Source organism: Alligator mississippiensis, chromosome 3, assembly GCF_030867095.1.
Source record: "Alligator mississippiensis isolate rAllMis1 chromosome 3, rAllMis1, whole genome shotgun sequence".
Lineage (NCBI taxonomy): Eukaryota > Metazoa > Chordata > Crocodylia > Alligatoridae > Alligator > Alligator mississippiensis.
This window is the reverse complement of record NC_081826.1, coordinates 269,446,188-269,464,386: the sequence shown is the minus strand read 5'-3', so window position 1 is coordinate 269,464,386 and position 18,199 is coordinate 269,446,188. Positions and strand designations below refer to the sequence as shown.

General features: G+C 41.1%; 1 protein-coding gene and 1 long non-coding RNA gene across 10 annotated transcripts in view; both read right to left on the bottom strand.

Annotated features, from left to right (window-relative positions):
• The window catches only part of ARL15 (ADP ribosylation factor like GTPase 15), a 395,714-nt gene that overhangs the window by 368,009 nt on the left and 9,506 nt on the right, over positions 1–18,199 (bottom strand). For 5 of the 9 annotated variants that reach the window (XR_009461134.1, XM_059725187.1, XM_059725183.1 and 2 more), the window contains exon 2: positions 11,518–11,574. The exons of 1 other annotated variant lie outside the window; for it this stretch is intronic. Coding sequence is in view for 6 of the 8 variants with exons in the window: in XM_059725187.1 (XP_059581170.1) it covers positions 11,518–11,574 (57 nt within the window). In the remaining 2 variants the exon portion in view is untranslated. Of the gene's footprint in view, positions 1–11,517; positions 11,575–12,848; positions 12,885–14,991; positions 15,019–18,199 lie in introns of those variants that run through there. 3 more of the 9 variants (XM_059725185.1, XM_019495929.2, XM_059725186.1) reach the window with 3 other exon arrangements.
• Positions 1,259–3,923, bottom strand: LOC109285276 (uncharacterized). Its single transcript, XR_002092969.2, has 2 exons — positions 3,581–3,923; positions 1,259–2,677 (listed from the first exon to the last, which is right to left on the bottom strand). It is a non-coding gene; the product is annotated as an uncharacterized LOC109285276 (long non-coding RNA).

Below are 18,199 nucleotides of genomic sequence, written 5' to 3'. Positions count from 1 at the left end.
TGGTTCCTGAAAACTGGATCTTAAGTCGAAATGTCCTAAATTGGAAGCAATTTTCCCATAGGAGCAGTGTTATAAGTGGGGGATTGGCTCCTTTAAGATAATGGATATGCATACAGTAGTAAGTGGTTGAAGGGGAGGGGGAAGGGAAGGGGTGTGGGGGTGGGCAGATCAAACATACCCCATGGTGAGGGAGGGAGGAACTGAGGCTGAGACAAGAGCTGCCTAGCCAGGGCTAGGCAGGCATGGGGGGAGGGGTGAAGGCAGCAGCTCCTGGCATTGCATGCTGCTCATCTGGTGGTTCAACCAGTGGTTGCTGGCACGGGTCCATGAGGGCATGGCGGACATGCTCCCAGATCTTCATGAGGTAGAGCAGGCAGGGATGGGATTGCACTGGGCTGTGCTCTGCGTGGGCAGCAGGAACCATAGCAAATTTCTGGTGGCTGCAGCTCCCCTCTCATAGCCCCTCATCCACCCTGATCTGGGGGCACATACACCCCCCCCCACCATGCCTTCAAAGCCATAGCTCATTCATGGGGTGCCCAGGTGGGAGGGGAGGGGCTGCTCCCGCCACTACTTGCCACTTGTTCGGAGGCAGCACAGTGGCTCCACCCCATGCCCATCCCACCCTGGCTGGGCAAGCAGCAGGAGAGCATCAGGGTATCAGGGTGGCATGTGGGGGTGGGGAGTTGTAGGTCAAGGACTCCCTGTACTGACAACATTTTACAAAAGGAAGATATTGACTGCTATGGTTCCTCTGCTTTGTGTGTGGCAGGTTAAGGTATTAAGTCTATTTTGTACAGAATAGAGATTATGGTTTATATAGGATAGTTTGGACAGGAATGATCCTGCCTCAGACAGGGGCTTAGACTAGATGCCCTCTAGAGGTCCCTTTCAGTCCTACTTTTCTATATGACATCTTTACTTTTATTAAAACATCAATTCCTCTCTTACATTCCAGTTTTTTGAGCCTGGTGGGGAAGAAGACAAAGAATCCAACATTTTCCCCCTCTTTTCTTTGGACAAAAAAAGTCATCAGGATTTCTACCTCAAACTTGTGATTTTTGTCAAAACCTGACTTATGCTTTTTGACCATTTAGAGTTAGCAACATTCATGACAAAACAGGCTGGCCTTTGTACTAACAATAACAGTGCAGCAGTGTCCCCCCAAACCCCAAAAGTCTGCAAGAGGCCTCACTACTATGGTTGATAAAAGGACAAGAGTTAAATCTTAAGTAGTTTGTAACTTAAACTATGCAGCTCACTGTTCAAAGTAGTGTTTATTAGTTAGCTCATCTACAGTCCTTAAAAGATTTCAGTGCAGGATACACCAGCATCATCATCACAGCCACCTGAAGAAGGGGGAAGGACCTGACCGTTCTGCAGGCTCTACGAAGTGGCAGGCCTCCCTGGGCTTAAGGGTGTCCTTTAGCCTTGCCCTTCAGCAGTGACAGAGGTGGAGAAAGTGGTTCTTTCTTTTACTTTTCTGTTAGAATACTACACTTCAAAACAACACTACTTGCTAGGGGAAGGAGGAGTTAGGTGCATTTGGGAGGGGGAGGGATATTGGAGGAGGGTGGGCAAATCTTCCCTAGGATTAAAAGGAGGGAGAGTGTGGGTGAAAATAGAAAAAACTTTTTTTTGTATCTTGGATGCAAGTAGGGGTTGGGAGGCTGGCATTGGCAGGATGGTTTGCTTGTGTGCAGTTTGGGCAGGGATACAGCTGTGGGGTAGAAGTTGGCATGCTCAGGTTTTGCAGTATTCAGACCCTCTGTAGATTATTTCTTTATTGTAAACCACTGAGCCTTTTGGGTAGAAGGGCATATAAAAATCAAACTCTGTTTTAAATTGAGATTTTTTTTTTTTTTTATATAAAACTTGTCATTATGTCCAAAGGATACAGATTTAGCTCTACATAGCCAAACCAATAAATGCCTATCATTTCACAAAAACTGAAATATATTTTGAAACTTGTCACATATTGTGGCATGCAACAGCATTAAAGAAATAGTATTGAGGGATTCTGGAAAGAGTAAGGAGGTAAGCAGTGTGTTACAGCACCTACTTCAGATGCAGATTCTTTTTGCTTAGAGAACCTTCCCTTTCCCCAATGCATAATAGGAGAAAAGAAAGTTAAAAATACCTTGTTCCATTTTCAGTGTAATATGCAGTCAGGAAGAAGGACGTGAACTGAGTGCAGGGCAATGCTAAGAAAAAAAACCTCACAAAGCTCAGAATGAAGGTGAGCAATGAAGAATCAAAAGCATCACTGCATCAGGATGTAACAAGAAGAAATCTAATCTAACAGGGAGGAGGCACAGGGAGGCTGACACTTGAGGAAGAAGGAAGACAAAACAAAAGTGACATTTAAGTGGTATGGTACAGGAAGGGTGTGTAGACAAGATAAAATAATGGATGTATGAAGAAGGAAAAAAACAGCAGACACAAACACTAACAGTTTACGTTAAGAGAATTTAATAAGCAGCTAGACAAAAAGGCCCAAGTTAACTGGCTGAGGCTCAGTGTGAACAATGATCCCCTGATGTTCACACAGTGAGGTCCTGAGGGCTTTTCCAAGCAAATGGACAAACAGGAACAAACACCTTGCTGCAGGCTGGTTGGAGACTGGGGATGAGACCAGAGGGAGGATGTAGCTTCAGCCATGTATCAGCTGGATCTCCTGCAAATGTAATTACCCGATGTAGTCTTGCTGCTACTTTTGCCATCTCCTTTTATCTTTAGGCAGGACATGTATTATACATAAGGAACTAAAGAATACATGTCTTCTCCATTACTAGCTTCTCATCAAATGCAAAACAGACCCATCAAAAACACCAGCAAAATTTGTTCAACGAAAGAGAGAAAGCAGGAGCAAAAAAAAAAAAAAAAAAAAAAAAAAAGCATCTCATGTTTCCTTTTAAAAGGTCACTTTATAATATAGGACAAATAATTTTTATTGACATAATTAATGCTTGGGGAATTTTAAAAAGGCAATCAAAGGGTCAGAAACATGGAAATAAAGCCAGCAGTTCTTAACATTCCTCAAAGCGATAGCAAGAAATGAGCACATCAAGTTTGAGAGAGAAACTGAGGCACAGAAAGATTATGAGATTTTTCAAATTCACACAGGAAATTGTGGCCTCACTGGCAACAGAACTTTGAACTCTCTCTCTTTTGTAGTTCCTTTGTTTTAGCCTCAAGATCATCATTAAATCTCAAATCTTCCCTCAAAACCTTACCTCTCCATCCTTAGTCTCACCTGCAGTATTTGAGATGCCAGTTTGTTAAATTCCCAGTTATTGTAACATGTGCAACAAATGGCACTCTCATTGCTTTGAGTTAAAGTATCTCTTAAAACGTTTGATTTTATTCTTTGACAGCTCTACAGCTAACAAAATAAAACCATTACAATTCAAAAGTGAAAATGTTGTATGCAAGTTGTTGCCAATAAAGAAATGTGTGCCTCACTTCAAAGGGCTTCATGCAACAGAATGAATAAATAGGATTAAAGCTTATATGATATAGAATCCAAGTAAGTCTAATATAAATTATTGCAATAGACTGATCTCAAAGGATTATTTACCTGAAAGGATAACTGGAATTATGAAGTGCTATTCGGCATAGGGGGAGCTCTAGTACAAGCTCTCGGAAAAGAGCAGTTGCAGTTTCTTTAGAGAGTGACAAATGCATATTTAAATCCCCTTGAAGACAAGAAATAAGGAACTGTAATAGTACAAAAATAACACTTGTTTTGAAACAGCCTGAAACATTTCTACAGTTGAGAAAGCAGAATATAAAAATGTATCCACTGTAAAATACCAAAGATATAAAGATGCATGTTCAGGAAGAGAATTACAAAAAACAATCCATATTTTCCAATGTAGTTTCACTTGGGTTATTCAGCAACAAGAGTCCCCCCCCCCCCCCCCCCCCCGATATTACCCATCACTGGTTAGCTGGTTTTAATTATAGTAAAATTCAAATGGACAATAGTTATTTTTATGCTGTTCAATTAGTTTGCTCTATTACCCACATTAGTGACCATATGTAAGATATTTATACATGTGCATTCCTGAACAAATGCAAGTCTTTGGAAAATAGCGAATTGGAATGTGCAATGTTAGTTGTACATTACAACCAACCTATAGAAAACAAAAAATTGTGTCTGTCACAATGGTAATATTTGGTCTTTGACCAGGACAAACAGAACAAGCAAGAGTTAAAAGCGCAAGTTTGTTATTCTCAAAAGGTAATATTATGGACCTGGCTTTCAAAAAGTTAACAATGCCAATGAGCTTACAAAACAGTACGTGAAACTATTCAGCTGTGGATGTAATGACTATGATTGTATTCCGCATCACTGACATTATTGTTTTTGCATACAAACTCCAAATTTATGCAAACTGGTAATAAGCATGCAGGTTAGATATGTAATTGTGTGTACAACTGAACACTACAGCGACCACTATTCATGTATGCAACTATAAAGCCAATACTGATTAAAATGTAACCTTATGGCTCATCACTCACACCATCACAGTAGGATTCCAGAACCACTACAGATTAAGCCCAATTGCACATAACTGTGTGGCCTGCCACTCTGGCTATGAGTAATCCTGGTTTGAGGTCTTTGATGCATAAAGGAAAGCCTCAGCTTTTAAACAACAGTTATTTCTAGCCTTTATTTTTTTCCCTTTCAGATGTTACCTTGAAAACATAACTGGATACAAGTCAATCACAGACTTATCCACTTACCACAGGTTTTCCAGAAAAAATGAGTACCGCCCCCCCCCATATCCCCCAAGTCCTTGACCACATCATACTCTAGTCTTCAAACCTGCCAGTATGTTTGTTATTCACTGGAATGTTTAAAAAGGACAATTTTCTCATTCTGACGTTAAGCAGTAAGTTTGATGCTCAAACAAAGCCACCTCTATGTAGGGTATCCTTAAGGTTTGATGCTTAAGATCATCATATTCCCCAGTAGACACTCTAGTCACTTGAGATGAAAACGTAATGTATAAATGGACCAGCCAAAGAGAAGGAACATGACACTGTCAAAAGGTTACACAGCTATTTGCTAGAAACCTGTGGAATATTCGGGGATCAGGAATCCTGGGTCCTGGAAAAAGGGCGTGGACCAACATCTATATGCATGAAAGCTAAATGTGGTGTATACATGCATGAAGGACAGAACATCTAGGGAGAAGAAATTTGGGGTTGCTGTATTACAGGCAAGTTCTATTCCCAGCTCTGCCTGAAGTTAACGTGCGCTGCTTTATATATACGCTGGATGCTAACAGTTCAGGTAGTTCCTCAGAGTAGGGAACCAGGCCTTCTTCAGTAAAATGGGCCATGAAATGCAACCAGCAGTCAGAAGACAGTAAATCTGAAGTGATGGCTTCCTGCCTCAGAGTGCTTTACTTCATTAGCCTGAAAATTAGGTGGAAAACACTGCTTTGGTAAAAGAAGAGAGACAGCCCAATTTAGCCAGACTACAGAATGTCCAATAAAATCTAACACACTGAGAGCTCAGTCACAGCTTCTTCAGGGGCTTTGTATGAACAGGGCTTATTAGAGTGAATCTGGGAAACTGGTTTTTGCATCAAATGTGACATCAGAAGCTGTTGCAAACCCAGAGGCTAAACGACCGATTCTCAGTGAGGGTGCCACAGCACCCCAGTGCCACAGCACCCCCTTTGAAGGGCACTCCACAGTATAAGGAGATAAGCACAAGCTCAGGCTCATCTTTGCCTGGTCATTCCCCTGCCTCCAATGCAAGACAGCAAGAATGGTAATAAAATAGATGCTAATCAATTCAGAAAAGTCATGGATGGGCACCTTGAGTCTAAAATGATTAGCTTTACAAACTGACTATTCATATTTACCAGAATGCTTGCAAAATCTACAAAAAGCTGGAGAGCCTATAGTACAGTAAGGATCGTTTATTTGAACAACTGTCTCACCCAATATTATTTATAATGGCACTCGTACAAAAACCAAACAAAAGCAGCCAGGCTCTACTTGTGCAGGAAGCGGCTGGAGGTTGGAGGGAATGGAAAATATCCCATATTTGAAACAAACCCATTTGGTCTGGGGTGTAGCCACAAGACCCATGCATCCAACCTCTCCCAAAATCCTTAAGCTACTCCAGTAGTAGGAGTCCAAGGAGCAGGAACACAACCCTTATCATGCAAGAAGGTGGAAAGAGAATGTACTGATGGTTCGTCAGACTCCCTCAAGAACAGTAAATGAAATCTGTTTCCCAAAGTGCACCAAATAAAGGATTTTTTCCTGCTGGTTTTTTATGCCTTTGTTTTGCTGCTTGTCAAGGACATGACGGGGGAAAGGGAGGAGTAGACAGGATATAGGGTAAGAGCTTTGTTATAGTTTAGCTTTATTTTCCAATGCAGTGAGATGGACAAGTCTCACAGGAGTCTTTCCATAGTAAGCTGTAGCATGGCTTCTGATCCTTTCCAAAGGCTGATGTACTGATCACTATTACATTATCCATTCATTTCCTTTCAGTGTTTTAGGTTTCTTTTTTTGTCCTCTGTAAGTAAAAATATACCATTTCCATGGTGTCCAAGTCTTAGACAAATGCTTCAGTATGCCAAGATTGACCCCTTTTAAACTGGTAAACAGTGATGATTTAATCATCTCACTATAAAGAGAGACACAAATAAACAAAAAAGTTAATCAAAGTAAACAAAAAAGGTTTAGAAACATGGGCTGCCTTTCAACATGCTCCCATACATTTTAATTAGGACACTGCAGCATCGCCACAGCATCATGTGCATTAAGCCCCTGCCCCCTCATTTCAAAATGGCCACGGGGGCACTAACTAAAGCTCATCAAATGAGCTTTAGCTAAAAACGGCCAAGGGACACTTTTAAACATTAAGACGCTTAATCCACATGCTGCCGTGTTTTAATTAGAGCGGCTCTCCAAGAACCACTCTAAATAAAGCAACCTCTCACCCCTGAGCACAAGTATAGGCAGCCATAGGGTTTGCATTAGACTACAATAAGCAGTGTTCTTAAGACATAATAGGTTAATCGGTCATATCTAACCACATTAATGTAGGTTTAGGAGTAGGAGTTACTCGACTTCCAGCCAAAGAGACAATAGGTAATACTGAAGCCAAGGCCACTAAAGCATAATAGCCTCATCCTCAAGGTTCAAGGAGTAGAAATGTCTACAGGAATCTTTAAAAAGATTAATACGTCTGTGACTCTGGAATGGAGCATCAATGGTTAAAGCAAGAAAATGCACATTTTATAAAACTTTGGAGAAAACTGCCTTAACTGCAAATTCTATTCTTACAAAAAGATGCATACAAACACTCTCAAACTTTCCATTAACGTGCTCTGTATTTTCAACGTGCTCAGGCTGAAAAGCATCACCTAGGCAAAGCCTGCCATAGCAATAAAAGTGTCTTCTTGGCCTTTTGCTTATGCTTGCATTCTTTTTTCTGGGAGAAGCAGAAGCTGATGCCCTACAGATTTTGTTTAGGAAGACCCATTTCCAGCCCCTTCTGCCTTAAATTAATACTGTTAGCTTTGAGGTTTCCATAACGTGTTTGTTTTTTAAGATTCTATGGATTAAGGCATATTGTTCTACAGTTTCTTGAGACCCATCCACACTGTACCTCCGCAGCTATGTTCACTCAAATCATTTATCTAAAGAAAGTCAGCTCCCAAGGCTTGTTTAAAAGCAAGAAGCTCAACTGAGAGAATTTAATCAGCCTGATTTTTTTGAAGTGACAAAAGCAACAATAATTAAAGCACCACAAAAAACAAGCAAGCTGGCATTTCAGGAGGCGGCCATTAAGTATGGCAGGAAGTGGCACTAACTTAAAAAACACACACTTTGAGGAAATTCATGAAGACTTATGAAGTGTTTTCACCAACATAAACACATTTCAAAAGATGTTGTGTCACAAGAGTATCCAGATCACACTGGCCAGACAAAATAGGCCAAGTAAAAAATAAATAAATGAAAAAAAAAAAAAAACCACTATCTGCCACAATAACTGAAGGAGGTCACCCTTTTATCTAAATTCTCCCTGGCCATGATATCTGGTAGCAAGTCTCTCCCCACAACTCATTTCAGTAGCTGTGTTTTCCTAGCTCAAGGCAAAACAGTTTAGTCCTGGTCTTGTTAAAGTAGCAATTGGCTAGATGGGCTACCTGGCCAAGGATACCTATAGAAACCCACCTGTCCTCATACCTAACACAATCTTTTCAAGCCTGTAGCCCACCTAATAAGTCTCTACTCGATCCCAGTGTCTCTACATCAGTGATTGTCAACCAAGGTGCCACTGCACCCTGGGGTGCCTTGAGATCCTTTCAAGGGTGCCCCAGGTTGCTATGAAATGTCAGCAGCGTTAAGTATGCAAACACAATTCACAAGATAAACCCAGAGATTTCAGAAAAGGAAACCATAGTGTTAAAAACATTCTGCCTTGTTCTGGTTCTTCGCAATGGAAAAAGAAAAAATACAAACTGCTCTCTTATTTTTTCCCACAATCAAAAAGAGAGAAGAAAAAAAAAAATCAATCCCACCCCCCCCCCCCAAAAAAACAAAAAAAACCAAACACACAGCTGCCATTTTTCCCAGGGGTATCCCGAGTCTAAAAAGGTTGAGAACAACCAATTTGTAGACATGGTTGGTTGTACACACTAAGTAATCTTGCCACTCTGCCTTCTCCCAAATGAACTCTTCCTTCCACCAGAAAGGTCCAAAGAATCAAAGTTCCCTATGTATCCTGCTCCTTTTCTACCTGCACCCCTCCAAACACACACACCTGTTAGCATAGATGTATATATTTGGACGTGCAGGTAGAAAAGGAGCAAAATATAGGGAACTTTGATGAGAGAGAGAGATTAAAAACCTTAGTCTGTCCGTCTGCCTAATGCTTTATCCGTGTTCCGACTGACTGACATACAGCCAATTTGAGTGTGAACAAGCATTCAAACACGAACTGGCAGCGTGGCACAGCACCAGCATGATGGTAGGGACCGGGGGGGGGGGGGGGGAGGAGACAGATACAGACACGACAACGTGGAGGGACAGCGGCAGCACAGCTGGCCTCAGCCCACACACACACACACACACACACACACACACACACACACACACACACACACACACACACACACTCCCTGAAGCCAGGGGCAACAGAGCAGACGGAACAGGGGGGCGAGGTCAACAGCACTGGCCTTGCACCCCCTGCCCTGCTCCCTGCAGGTAGCAACAATGGAGCTGGAGGGGAGTCTAGATTGTAATATTCAATTGTCCTAGGGTGGTAGGTGGGATCCAGATCCCCAATATACTATATAGTATCCAACATCCTAGGACAATTGAGTATTACAATCTAGACTCCTTCATGGATCATTCCTGGATGCTATCCATGTACAAATAAAAGGACAGTTTCAACAACGGAGTCACGTTCCATGTTGCAGAGGGTTGTTTAAAAAGACTGATCCTTCCAATAAAAACCTGATTCCAAAAGTCACACCGTGCAAGTGAAAGAACAAATGGTCCAGCACATTCAACTCTGAATCCGTGTGTAATCCTGCAGAAAAATCCTTGTGAATACATGCACTTGAAATGTATTTATAAACTAGGTGAGAAGCATCTGAAAAAGATTCCCAGTCCGCCAATTCTTAAATCAGGTCATATTATGACTACGCCCAAAAACAATCATCTATATCTACCTTTAAATTGAATGGATGAAAAGTAATATACACCACCAACAACCACCACCTCCTCCTATAACAACATTTTTACGTATGACAGAAAAACATAAGAAGCATGTATCAAGCGTAAGCCTCATCAAGCATGATGTAACTTTTCATCTCTATATAGTGTTTACTATGACATACCCGGGATACACCTTCTCTCTCCCATTCTTCCCCCTCCCCACTTTTACAAAGCTTGTTGTGCGTGACTTCTCCCTACCCTTCAGTGTTTTCCCAGTACTACTGAGAAGCCCTGCCTGTCATGTTTTCTCCTGTTCATCCCTATTGTCTAAAAGAAAAAAAAGCTTAACATTTCATTCTGTATTTCTGTGAATTAGGTAGCTCTTAATATTTGACCATTAAAAACATTATATTAATTCAGAAGCTATACAAGTCACTAGGAAGCATAAGTAACCCACCGCTGGAGAATGTGTTTGTTTGCACTTAAAAATCTGCTTACAAGAAGCTTCATATCAGATTCTGCATAATTTATACTTAGATATTTTCTCAGTTTCTAGTTTGGATTCATAGTACTAGCTCCTTACGGAGGCTATATGTGGCATGTTATATATTGCAGCCATTAAAGCCTCATGCTGTAATCTTTTCAGACTTCTCTGACAAACTAGAGGAGGTTAGATCACACTTGATTTAAAAAAGGAAAAAATAAAACAAACAAACCTTCAAATACATTTAGGGGCTACTCAAAGATAAATCGGCCAGTTCAGCAAGCCACACTTTCCCTCCTAAGGATTATACCCTCCAACCTTATCATATACAAACATTCAAGAAGATTCTGCAACAGATGGGCGAATGCATACCAGGGTAGGAATCGCATTCAGTACTGTCTCAGCTAGTTGTGTACATCACAGAGTTGTCTTAGGAAGGGTTTTGTTACAAGTGCTAAGGATCTTAACCTCAGAATTCTGGCCAGAATCGAGAACACAGTAAGAATACTTGAAGGAAAAAAAATAATAGTTGCAGACAAAGTACTTTTCACTTTTTCCCAAACTGCTGACCAGCAATCCCATACATCATTTAACCTTATGCTTCCAATCTCATTAAGGTGTACACAGTTTCTTTTAGAAAAAGTATTGACAACAGGAGCAGTGGAGTAGAACCCTATTGAAGACAAGGCCCTAAGCAACCACTGGTGTCTTAGAAGTCTGTGTAAGCTAGACCTGTTCTAACCAAGTCTCACCACTGCTACTATTTGAGCTGCACTAAAGCTAGCAACAATGCAAAAGTTTTCAGAAAGATTCCTACAAGAAGTAAAAGGTCCAAAAATGCCTGAAGCAAGCCTCAATGCTTCCCTTGCTTACCTGTACCGGTACATGGGAAAGTTTAAAAGCATTTGGACACACAGGACCAGAACACAGAAGTGTGCATTTTTGTATGTCTACACACTAACATTTATGGGTTTTCAGAAATATTTGGGTGTGGATGAAGAGGAAGTGTTATATAAAAACTCTTCAGCCACCTGTTGTTGACCAGAATCCTCATCAACAGCCGATTATAAAATGTTAATGTTTCTTCTATTATTTTAATAATTAAAATTTTACTAAAAAAAGTAAGCACTTTGTTCTATACTTGCACATTTCTGATATACACTTGACAACATAAGCAATGGTGTTACCCGATTACATTTGCATAAACTCCTGTGACAACTATCAATCACATGAGTAAATTCTGTTTTGAAATACATGAACATTTTCCTTCAACTAAAGGGCATAAACCCAAAACAAAAGCTATTCACTTAGTTTGAATATTGGCTTACCGTGTAAATGCCAATTCTACAAACAGCAAATGAGAGCTGGATACATTCAGACATTCTCTAAAGAAATTAAAATAAGATATTACTAAGAAGTCTATTAACTAGAAAAACAAGTGGTTTATTTTCTAGAAACACAAAATTCTTAAATCGTTTCAGGTTTCTCTCCCCCTCCCACCTAGGTAGCTATTCGCACTTTAAAAGAACATATGCTATAAAAAGGTGCAAAGTACGATAAACTCCCAATATGGAAATTGGATGGTTGTGTGTTGTTTCTCACAAATTTTTTTTACCTTCTACTATCCCATATTTTTAGTCTGGCACTCCCTAGATTTATTTGCTTTTGAATTTTTAAAAGGGATCTCTTTTCTCTTAGTGTTCCATAGCATGCAAGTTAAAATGGTGTCAACATTTTTAAAATAAATATATTGAAGTCCCTTCCCAACAAACTGCTCAATTTTCAAACTTTTGGGAAGCCATTAATCCACTATCATGTCCGTCCTCCAAAGGAAAGTAGACCTGATCTCCAATTTTCCCTTTATGCAGACATGAAAGAACCAATTTTATCTATTGTTAGGTCTGTTAAAAGTCTGGCTATTTCCTATTTGTAGTCATGAACTCAAAATTGGGCTTCCACTGATTTATGCAGTTTGTTAACTCCAAAGTCCTTTTAAAATGTAAATTTTTTGTGAGGTCTTTCTGCACTGAGCTACAAGTGTTGCAACTGGTTGTTTTAGAATTTTGAACATATGAACTCAGTGAGCTTACATCGATCACTTAGGAGATTATAGGGCTCTCTGTGATCTAAGACATTGAATGAATGATTCTCTAAGAAGTTCCAAATGCCACAAACCTCAAAACAGAATCAATGGAGCTATTATGGTTTTATCTACTTTGCCAATGGCATTACAGAATCCCAAAGCTGTTTTTTTCTCTGTAATAATTTTTGAAGAGTTGAAAGGAACCACTGAATTGCACAAGATAATTAGCTTTCACACATTTCTGTTTTATCTCTGGGTGTTTTTCTTTTTTTGTAAAGTCAGTACCACCACTCTCCCTTCCTCCATTCTACCCACAACCCAAAAAATGTGTGATTAGCCCATTTAGTTAGAATTTTTTTTTTTTTTTAAATAAAATTTAATTTTGACCAAAATATTAAAAGAATGATTCCTACATAACCAACGGACAATGCAAAAGGTTGCTACAAAGTTTTCTATTTTGATTGTTAATTGTTTAAATATTTAAAACAAACAAAAATATTTTGCTTCAGTATCTGAAGGCAAAATGGCGTTGTGCTAAGAATCTGAAACTACCTAAACACACTTTTATTGACCAACCTGAAAGAAATGCAGGGACATAATGAGCAAAACGAAGGAAAGTTAATTTGCAATTCATACACTGCAATGGGTTGGAAACTTTCAGCCTGTAAGGACAACAGGACAAGTAAAAGCCAAAATGTACTTTTCCCAACCTACCTAAAAATTTGCTTACTGCCATGCAAAGGTATAGAAATGCTTTTCCCATAGTTCAAATTTTTTAAAGTTGACAAAATATTACAAGCAGGGTGTTTCAAGCTAAAGCTTGCATATCTTCCAGTGATCTTTTACCATACAATACTGGTCAACATTTGTCCCATCAGAATATGACATGAAGGTTTGGGGGAAAAGTTGGAAACTACCTTAAAGACAATGCTCACAAAATGCAACCTGCAGTGTGCCAAAATTAAATACTTTAGTAGCCTCAACACTAAACATCTAGGCTATGGACAGAAGTTACACAAACTGGTTTAAAGTGACTGGAAACTGGTTTAAACCTGTAACAGAACACAAGTTCAGTGCACATAAACCACTTTCAAAATGGCCCAAACTGGTTTAAGATAAACCTGATTGGATGTAGTGTCCGACTTAATTCATTTAGGTCAACCCAGTTTATAAAATTTCTGTCTCAGACCCATTCCTGATTCGAGTTAAGTCTCAGTCCCCCAGCATCCCAGGATGCTTTGCAGCCCTGGGCTATGCTGCCTGCTCCAGTGGAGCAGGGACTGCCTCATCCCCCTGCTCCTTAGCCTGCTTCTGTCAGCCTATAAGGACTGGGGGGGGGGGCAGGAGAACAGACCCCCAGGTGGCCCCTAGCCAGAGTCCACACAGCATGTGGGGGGGGGGAGGGAAAGGCCCTGTGGTGGGGGCTTTTTGACCCTTGGCAACACTTCTCTCCCCTGTGGCAGTCACAGAAGCAATTGGGTGCTGGGGAAGTCCTCTGGGCTGGGTGCCTGCTCATGCAGCCCAGCATGGGGGCCCTGGGGAACCCCCACCTTGGGAGGCTTCTCCCCACCTTAGCCTGGGGCAGCCCCAGGGAACTCTTCCCCTCCCAAACCCCAGAGCTGCTTGCCTCAGCCCCAGAGTGTCTCAGGCAGCCACAGGGAGCAGAAGGAAATTCTCCTGCTCCTCCACAGCCAGTTGTGCCTCAGTTGCTGCAACTCTGAAGCAAAACTTGTACAGGGGAGTAGAAGAATTTCCCTCTGCTCCCTGGGCTATCTGTGAGACTCTCGGGCTGAGGCATGCAGCTCTGGGGTTCGGGATGGGAAGAATTCCCCTCAGCTCCCTGAGGCTGCCCTGGGTTGAGGGACCCCAGGCTGGGGTAGAAGGAAGCCCCCCCAAGGTGGAGGTTCTCCAGTGCCCCCATGCTGGGCTACACAGGCAGGCACCTGGCTGGGAGGATGTCTTCTCCCCCCTGTGGTCGTGGCTGAAGCAATCAGCAGCCCTGGGACAGGCAATTCCCCTCGGCGCCCCAGGACTGGGGAACCCACACTGGGGGAAACCTCCCGAGGGGGAGGCTCCCCAAAGGTGGGCCAGCACCTGAACAAGGGGCTCCTCAATCCCCTGTGGGGGAACAGCAGGGTAGTGGGGGCATGGGACGGGGCTGGAAATGGCCAGCCCACTAGGAGACATGATTTAGCCTCCCCCGCTTACCGGCCTGGTCAGGGCAGGCTTCCCCCTGCCTTACCCCAATTAAAAACTGAACATCAGCTCAGTTGATTATTGGTTCAACCTATGTACCTTCGAGGAAGCTGCCTAGTTTGAACCAATTCCGCCTTTTTAACCATCTGTACTTAGCCCTAATGTTGTCTTGTAATGTTATGTTCACTATACCCACCCCCAGAAATGTCTGCTCTTGAGGTCAATCATGTTTCTGTTCATTTTCAGGCAAACTGAACACTGAGAACAAGATATGAAGAACCAGGTCAAGCAGTTAGATGTTTAGATCCTATCTAGTCCCCAATATTTCTATCCACCTATGTTCAGAAAATTTTATGTATGGTAGTATAAAGGAATATGGCAGAGGTTTTCATAATTATACAATACAGTTGTATGAATGGGCTTATATCCCAAGAGACACTTGCTCTCTCTTACCCTCTACTTGTGTGATGGGTTTTGTGCTTACAGAACAACTGTGGCAGAATTTGTATTTTGTTTTACTTACAGTTTATTGTTGCTTTCTGTAAGGATTCTACATGGTAAGCATGAAAATAAAGAAAAAAAAAATTTAACATTTGCATCTGTTGCAATCTTACTGTAATGTAAGATACTTCATGTTCTATACATGTCTGAAGATTTTAAATAAAGGACTGCTGACAACCATATTTTAAAAGTGAGAAAAGCAGTCTTTTCTTTTAACCTCTTTAACCTTAAAAAAAAAAAAGTCTACCCTTTTAATTGCACCCTCATTTTCTACAATAAAGGAATATCCACTCCATCTGTGTAGATAGTAGATCAGAAACATCAATTATTCTGTTTTCAAAAAGTAAAGAAGCCATTAGTCATAATGAATTCAGAGGTTCTGTCATAGGCTAGGAACAGATGTTGCATCTGTCCCTGAACAAGTTGTACCTGTGTTTGTCCTGGAACAGAGACATCCTGGGATCTGCATGTACATGCATTGCCCTTCTAATCAGGGTTTAGCGAGTGGCTAAATGCATTGCCACTTTTCAGCCATTGGTTCAATTATGCAATTCCAAGATAAAGTGCATCTGAATGGTTATATCCCAGGATAAACTATTAATACTTCTCATTGTATTAACTTTTTTAGGATGTATCCCAAGATAACAGACATGGATGACTGAACAGATAAAATGGTTTATCTCCGGGCTGAATGCAACATCTCTGTGTATAGAGCTCAGCAGTTCAATTCAGCATTAGATTTCCATTTGCATATGGTTATGAAATCATCCAATTAACTATTAACATCAGTAAAAATAAACACACACACACACACACAAAGATTTGGTGACTTGAATGGTAAGAACTCCTGCATCAGTCCAAATACAAAAAAAAAAAAAAATGCATTAGCTGTGAAACAAAGCAACACATTCAATTTGTAGGACCCCCTCCCCCACAACCACAAACTTGAATTACAAAAAGCAAAGGCCTACCAGTTAGATATGCAAAGCAGTAGGCACCTTGAAAAGACTCACTAGGACATGTTTTGCTCTTGTCTATTAGAAATAAGACTCTTTGTTACAGTCATAACAGAAAAGATCTAATTGCAGAAGTTCTTAAAATTAACACTCTCAGCACGCACATAAAAAGTTTTGAAAACAAGTGACCAAAATTCTCATTTTCAAAACAGGGTTGAACTTCAACCCTGTTCTGAAAGTGAACAACCTTCAAGGGTCTCAGCATGGACACAGGCTCTGCCTGCAAGGAAGGCTTAGTTCTGACCTTCAAAAAAGGTAAAAATAGAATAACTGCTAAAAATGAATGAACTATTTGACATCCAAAGCAAAACTGACTTGAGTTAGGTTCACAGTTTTGCACACAATAAGACAGGTTGGTACCTTCTGCCACAAGTACAGAGGTGGTTAGCTCTGTTAGTCTCTGAAGTCAGGCTTTTAGATGCCAGACTGCCCTACTTTCTGCCTGATTTGAGACTAATATAGGTAACCACCTCATTGCAGTTTTGCAGCGTAACAGGATTATTTATTCTTTGCCAAGGTATTATACTTCTTGCCATAATCCTAAATAAATTACCGTCAACTGGAGAGAGTTGCAACTTAAATCCACAGATGCAGAGAAGTGTGCATAAAGGCACAGACTGAGATATTTTGCGGTTAATTTGGCAAGAAATAATTGCTTAGAATCATTGTGCCTTCCATGCAACAATGTTTTTCCTACACCTCATATAGTTCATCTTTTCTAGTGCAAATACAAATGTAAACGTACTATATACCTACCTCTTAATGATTAAAAAAATGCAGCCAGTGTTCTTTTTATGTAACCTGCATGCAAAGTCAGTAAAGAGACTCTCAGAGATCACGTGCCGCAAAAGATACAGGACGGCAAAAGACACAATGCTGTAATGCAAACTTCAGAGCTCTGATGTCCTGGCAACTGCAGAGGCTATAATATTCAAGGGCTACCTTAAGCACCAATATTTCCTTAGGGCTAGACCAATAGGATAGACTGGGATCAGAGGTGGCTAACCTGTGGCATGTGGCAGAACAGGGAGGGGCAGAGTTGCAGATAGGGCAGGAAGCAAGGCACAGAGCAGCAGATTGCACAGGGGAAGGGGATTTGAGTGGCACTTGGGGAGGGTATGGGGCTAATTTATGGCAAGCCTGACAAAATGGCTGGACCTCACTGGACTGGATAGCCTCCAAGCAGTTTTCATCCCCATTTTCTATGGTTCTGGATACCCAAAGTTTTTTGTAATTTGTATATTGAGTTCAAAGTTCGAACTTGAGGATTTATTACTTCACAAAGAATTACAGCCCATGTTATTAGCTATATTTAATACCAGCAGTTGTGCAAATTTAATGCAGTGCTTTAAAGAACAAAACACTACTAGACTCTCACATTATCCCATGTTAACTGGAAAAAAAAAATCCCAATTTTCTGAAGGTTTTTCTTAAACCACTAGAATAGGCATCTTCTTGGTGGTTTAAACATTCTAAGCTAATCGGAAAAAATGATTCTAAAAGAAAGCCAATGAGATTAGGGCAGGAGTTCTTCTGGTACATGGAGGGTACAATGTCTTTACATTAAAGAGAAAAGACTGAATGAAGTAGAGGATAATTTGCCCACTCCTCTAATCAATATATTTACTAAAGAAACTTCCATGAAAATATTTAGTGGGAAGGGATAACAGTTCAAGTAGGGAGAGACAAATTAGGAAAATTAAATGTAAAGCTGCTGCAAATGACAGTGATTCCTTCAGGTTACTGGATTTTCTTCTTCCAAATCTACTGAAACATGTAATCTGTTGGAACTTCGGGTGAAAGTTGTTCTGTCAACACCTCTTCCTTGTCTAGTACTCTGCAAAGGCCATCAATTTAGTTTGATGCTCAACATCCTGACCCTTACCTACAATCATAAGTGGGCTAAGCAGCAGTTGCTTCCATCCCAGCCAATCCAGGATCCATGCTTCGTATGGCATTCTCCCCACTGGTCCAGGACCCACACTGCTGGTGTGGGATCATGCTGTCTGGGACTCGGGGGGGGGGGGGCGGGGATAAGGGGCAGGGAACAGCACATATGGTGCAGATCCCAGATGGTGGAACAAGCAGTGTGTGAAGCAGTACTAGATGAGCAGGAGCTGGGTGCTGCATGTACTGCAGATCCCAAAGTGGTCCAGAACGTATTTGGCACACACTGCAAGGCTCAGCTGAGACCCAGGGGCAGCACCAGGAGCT